General features: G+C 40.1%; 2 protein-coding genes across 2 annotated transcripts in view; both read left to right on the top strand.

Moving 5' to 3' along the window:
- The first annotated feature begins 421 nt into the window (after window positions 1-421).
- The window catches only part of LOC128891508 (phosphatase and actin regulator 4), a 224,540-nt gene continuing 218,655 nt past the window's right edge, over window positions 422-6,306 (top strand). The window contains exons 1-3 of the mRNA XM_054151005.1: window positions 422-629; window positions 3,270-3,350; window positions 4,302-4,382. Coding sequence (XP_054006980.1) covers window positions 512-629; window positions 3,270-3,350; window positions 4,302-4,382 — 280 coding nt within the window. The 5' untranslated portion in view covers window positions 422-511. The remainder of the gene's footprint in view (window positions 630-3,269; window positions 3,351-4,301; window positions 4,383-6,306) is intronic.
- On the top strand, window positions 1,859-3,137 carry LOC128891522 (F-box only protein 7-like). The gene is made up of 3 exons (XM_054151064.1): window positions 1,859-2,319; window positions 2,401-2,667; window positions 2,737-3,137. Exons 1-3 carry the CDS (start codon window positions 2,138-2,140, stop codon window positions 3,077-3,079), a joined length of 792 nt encoding a protein of 263 aa, XP_054007039.1. The 5' UTR covers window positions 1,859-2,137; the 3' UTR covers window positions 3,080-3,137.

The following is a 6,306-nucleotide window of genomic DNA, read 5'->3' as shown; positions in this document are numbered from 1 at the left end:
GCCATTCTGCGCAGGATCAAACATGCCAGGATGAGGTCTGAAATCAGAAACACTGACGAAACTACTGGTAAGAGCTATTGTAATTGTAAAAGTCGATTATACGAAACGCATTGAAATGTACGACAACGAATCGGGGTAGAAAAGCCACTGACGTAGCTTGTCCCTGCGATCGCATCGTAAGATTTATTGCCGATGCGATCGAAATAATTTAACGTGGATAAAGGGCTAACAAGTTACGAGGCATGAAATCGAACGAATACGTAAATAATTCTAGCAAGAATCGTTCGAAGAAATCAAAGTTTGCCGTGTCCATTTCCGTGATTTGTATGGTTCACAGATACGTCGCCAGGTGGCGACAGCAACCTCGTCGACCGAGAGCCGCCATCTGTCACGGGCGTATCGCATTATGAACCGCGAAGCGTGCGTGGAAGTTTCGAAAAAGGGATTCGGATTCGAATGCGGCGAGGCAACTATATAGCCGTCTTGCGGATAAACGCGAGTTAACCTGAAAATGGCCGAATCGTGCGGGACGGTGGTGTCAAGTGCAGTGACGATCGATGTGCCCCATGGACAAACAAAGGTGCTTGAATCGTCATGCCAGGAGGACGCTCTGACATCCGGCTCCCCAGGTACGTGAGCATCGCTAGAATATCTCGTACCAGTTTGAAACCAGTTTATTCAAACGCGACTGTCGAGCGCGGCCATGCAACAAGTGGTACGAAGCGCTCTTGCATGCCGAACAGGAGCGTATCCTGACATTTAACGAACCCCCTTGAATTTTTCGATCTCCCGGTATTTTCTGTCTAACATGTCGACGATCACGTGACTCATCATCGATTTACGCCAGTGTTTCTCATTTTATTTTTGCTCGTCAAATCCCTTTCTAAATTTATTTATTTTTCTGTGATTGGTAAACATTTACATCGATAACAAACAACGATTAAGAACGACGTTCGTTAGGGGTTAAATCTTTATCTATTCCCTATGGAATATTTAATTCTATAATTTCAATTCTGATTACTTATTCATTATTTAAAATTTTGCATCTAGATAACAATTTTGTACAACCATATTTGGTAGCTCCTCGCTCTTATTCTCGGATGAGAAAAACATTTATTATCGTTACTTTCTATCGTGCTTCCATCGACAAATTTTTAATGGAGTTTACTATTTCGTTTACAATGAATCAATTTTATCCGGCAGTCGTGTAATAAAGAATTTCGAATACTCGAATACTTTCTCCTGAAACCGACAATAATATATAATTAATTTTATTCCCCGCGTTACCAATGAGTCTGTTGCCACTTTCGTGTGTAAAAAACAAGTTTCTATACCGGTTTTATACTATTTATTTTAACTTCGTTTCAGTCGTTTTGCCTCGAATTTTTCATTTTCGTGGTGGCGCTGTGAAACGGTGAAAGCGTTAGTCTTATTGGTCGTGGCATGAAAATGCAGTAGTTTTGTTGGAAATCGTTTATGCAACTAATCTCTTTAGCCGTTTATAAGAAAATATCCGCTTTCTGTTATCGTTAATTCAATGACTGCGGAAGCTTTATGGACGATTTAAGTTATCGACGAAAATTGACACAACGATAAGTTACCTACGATAACCCCTACCTAAATGAAAACTATACGTTAGATATGCGAGATTTCTCACGTATTATCTTAGTTTATTACTTAATCAAGTTTCATTATCGTACACGACGCAAGTATTAATCATAATTTGTTGCAATTTCTATTATCATCTACTGGTACAATATGATGTATCAAGTGGTACAAAATATTCAACATAACAAGAAAGTTTGAGAAACGTTGGAATGTAGTACAAACGAATCGATCGTGCAATGTAGATCTTAGTGAGATTTATTTAAACATTTATCCTTTTTGTTTACGTCTATGGTTCGATCGTTGTAGTTCGCACGTTTCTTTAGAGAGACCGCCACAGAGCGTGAATTGTGTCGGGAAATGCCTAGATGTCGCTGTCTTAACCTGTCTTAACCTAGTAACATCAACTCGCAAAACAAATGGGCTGCCGATGCAGCTCTATATTAATTGATATTAATATAAATATCAGCGTGCCAAATACAGTGAAAATACACGTTAGAGAAGTTATTAACATATTCAAAAAGGAACAACTATGTCGGAGCCTATTTTAGCAGAAGACAGCACAATTATGAAATTAGTGCCATCATTGGAAGGAATATTGAAAGATTTAGATGAAAACGCTAAGGCTCACGATTATCTCGTTGCTTTAGTGATTGTATTTTTATCGGAATCTGGTTTTTACGTGTCTTCGTCGGATAAAGATCATTCGCAAAAGTACGCATTTTCATGTTTACCTTATTTTGGTGTTTTCTTTTTCCTTTACGCATATAAACGATAGGCAAATATTCTTCGTAGTTTACGTCTGCGGCCTCTTCATATACCAAAAGATTGGAAATCAAAGGAGAGGGGAATCTATGAAATATGTTTTCAATTAGGAGTTTTCTCTGAAGTAAAATGCAAACTGGTTGCAATTCCATCTCAGGATACGATTATTCTCAACTTTTTTCCTCTTACAAATGAGAAACAAACTTATTGTATGTGCATACAGACCCTAATGTATGTTAATCCTTTCTCAAGCGATCTTTCCGGACGGTATAGAAACCTAAAAGCGATATCTCATAGGTATAGGTTTTGAACAATGATAAAACTATTCAAAAACTTAGTAGAAACTCTAAAAAAGTTATTCGACAGGTTCAAAGATGTCATAGCCACTCCGATGCGTTCAGACTTGTTAATCAGAGCAAATTTGATGGGTCCTAGTCTTTTGTGTCTCCCAATGGAGTGCAAGCTCAAAATTTTAACCATGTTAGATGTACACAGCATATCCCAAATGGCACTGTGTTGCTCTGAATTTCATCGGCTTTCTTATGAACCTGTATTATGGCAGAAATTACTACAGAGAGATTACCCACAAACACGCTGGGAATCGATCAACGATTGTAAACACATTTATCAAGAATGTTATAGAAATCAACAAAGTCTGTTATCATCTATAAACAGGCATTATCCGCACCCATTTTTTTTTAGGTATTGACACATTAATTATACTTCAATTATGATGCATAAATATCAGTGTTTACTTTAAACCACTATACGAGTATTTCATTGAGAAATATATCCGAGATTCTGTCCTATCTCCACGAAAACTCTGAAACTTGATTGCACAAGAATCTTGATAGGAACTTGTAGTTGGATTGAAAGCAATGTGCATGATTTCTTTTCAGCTGATGAAACCACGACGACTGCGGTGGCCAGCGAAAACGAAGAAACCGATACAATCAATACACGAACCAATGGTGATACCGGTAAGCGATAACTAAAGCGATACCTTTACTTCACTCTTCGGCATTTCACTGCTGGCGTACACGTCAGATGGAGACACACAGAGCACACTTACCGATCTCGTGCGCGGCACGTTTATATGTATAGTATGTAATAAAAGGATGTATTTTATTTTAACAAAACCAAAATCTAGTCATGAATAATATCACGTTTGTTCAAGTCTCGAGCATTGTCGCGCGATAAAGTAACTCATAATTTTTTGCCAATTCTACTATTCGTGCTTCTTGCGCACTAATAATAAGCGACACGAACGTTTATTTCTCATCGCGCAACGCTAATGAATAATTTATTGCGGTCATCTATATCGTACGTGTTTACGTTGGGACGATCACCTTTATGAATATCGAACAACTATTGACGCGCGCATTTTAGAAAATCGTAGAACAGGAAACGTCTGAGTACGTTGATTATAGTCTCTTACCATCCCCTAATTTCGATACGAAGCTGTAATCTTGTTCGGTTTTTCATAGCCAACGAGAGTGGCATGAATTTTAAACAAGAGATCCTTCCAACTCGTTGAACCGTTACAAATTTCAGTTCGACCATAGAACTCGCGGTAATTGAAACGTCGAAAGACCACGAGACGTTAAAAAATTCTTTTCACGATATTTAATGAACCGTTCCAAGGGATCAAGTAGATCGCGGCAACAGTTTTCGAGGGTGGCTTCGCGAGAAATGATTTTTTACTCCGAACCGTGACTGCCACAGGGCGAGACTTATGCTCCCCAAGTGTATGGAGACCCTCGTGATTTATCGCCACCAGTTACTTATTTCCAACCCTTGTTCTCGTCTTCCAACTGATTTAAGTTTAACACGTTCATCCATCGTAATTCTCATTTTCCTCTGACAGGATCCACGCGTCAACGTAAATAGAAAAGACGAAGCATCCCGTTAACTTTGGATTTTCATTTCAGCGAACGAGACCACGAAGACGATGGTGGGCAGCGAAGATGCAGAAACCGAGGCAACCAACACGCGGAGTAACGGCGATACCGGTAAGTGATAACCGAGGCGACAGCTTCTCTTTTGCTTTGCTATATCTCGCTTGTGGTGCACACGTCAGATGGAGGCACACCAGGTGCATCTATCGATCAGATGTGCAGTAGAAACGAAAATCTACTCTGTCTACATATATCGTTATACAGTAAAAGAACTCGTACTGTAGCAAGCAGGAAACATCCCTCATACGATTTTAGTTGAATATTTCGGGAATATCGCTTCGATCGCGCATTGATATTCGTGAATTTTTGTTTTCGAGGAGTGATATTAGCTACGTTCAAGGTCCGATTGTTAGTTTACGCGTGTTAAAAGATGATAGGGAAACAGCGTACGTCTTGGTATAAAGCATTGATTACCTACTCGTACCTTTTCTCGATTTCAATACGGGTTCGCAATCTTCTTGGGGAGAATTTTTCACAGCCGACAAAAGAGGCATGAATTTTAATCAACGGATCCTTCCAGCTCGTTGGAACATTGAGATTTCGTTGTTGGCATAGACCTCGCGATGATCGAAACGTCGGAAGAGCACGGGATGTCGGAAATTAAGTACAAAAATTAAGTACATCATCGCGACAGTTGGAGGGTGGCCTCGTGAAAAATTGTTTTTCCTCCGAACTGTGACCACCCCAGGACACGGACTTACGCTACCCAGGGGTACGAGAATCCCCGTGATTTATCGTCATGGAGTATCTGTTCCTAACTTTTGTTTTTCCCTTGTTAGTGCTACAAGTTTGATACGTTTATCGATCATAGCGGATAATAGATTCCTATTCTGGTCTAATGGGATACACGTGTTACAGGTATTTTTGTGCGCCATCTAACGCGTTGAACAAATCAGATTGCACCGTAAATATTCGATAATTTTCCTAGACACATCTTCTAAAATTTCTTTTAAAGAAAGACTTTGTTATTCGGTCTAATTTTATCGCGATGGATGTCGAGTCTCAGGTCAAAGTAAAATGACCAATGAGTTCGGGGGACGGGTATCTCAACGGCGATAAATGAACTTTGCACCAAAATTTCCGACTTAATTGCGCGACAGTTAATTATATCGGCGTCGTTTTCGAATGCTCGCATCGATAGCTCGAACAAGTAATAACGTATTTTACGGGAGAATTTCCATCGCCGCTAGGTACGAGAAGCTGAATGGAAATTCGTGTCTGAAAGTGTTACGAAACGCAAACGCTGTGTCGTTCTTGATTAAGCTCGTCCAGCTTTATTCGATGGTTTCGTGCCAAAAACTTCGCAGTTCGTTAAACCGTAGCGGGGTTGGGAAGAATATTAGAAGTCACCCTATTTGCATCGGGGATGGGCAGAATATTATCGAAATTGCGTCGAATAAAAATTTTATGGCGACTCGGCAACGTTCGTTTATCTTAAACTCAATTCTGAGTTTCGAAGTAAGTCATTTTACATGTAATACAGAAACATGGTATTTTTTTCCTCGGAGAGTTATCATGGAATCATTCGTTGATGCGGGCGATTCCAAAAATCACAAAGCCGGGGTAATTTCACTGAAATGAAGGCTCTCACACTGATGAGATGAATTATCGATCCCACATGCACCGAAAATACCACGATGTTGTTTTCATAAACGCAAACCGAATTGTCCGATTCTACCCGATCCCGATGAATCAGAGCAAACTTATTACTCGGTCAAATAATTAATATCCCCGTGAAAGTAGTTAACGCATGAAATTAGGACGGGCCGGTGTAAGGTCGCCTAGGAAACTGGGTCATGGCAGGTGGCGACTCTCTCGGAGAGAAAGAGAGGAGTGTACTTTTCAAAATCGACCGCTAAACACTCGTTCCCGCTGATGTTCTCTCCTCGAGATCTCTACGTGCTACGATAGGGGAACATTCATCCTCCCCATCCTACATTTTTCACACGTATTTCCGCGTGCTTCACCCGCGGATATA

Source organism: Hylaeus anthracinus, unplaced genomic scaffold, assembly GCF_026225885.1.
Source record: "Hylaeus anthracinus isolate JK02 unplaced genomic scaffold, UHH_iyHylAnth1.0_haploid 12002, whole genome shotgun sequence".
NCBI classification, from domain to species: Eukaryota; Metazoa; Arthropoda; class Insecta; order Hymenoptera; family Colletidae; genus Hylaeus; species Hylaeus anthracinus.
This window is presented reverse-complemented; position numbering and strand designations above follow the sequence as displayed.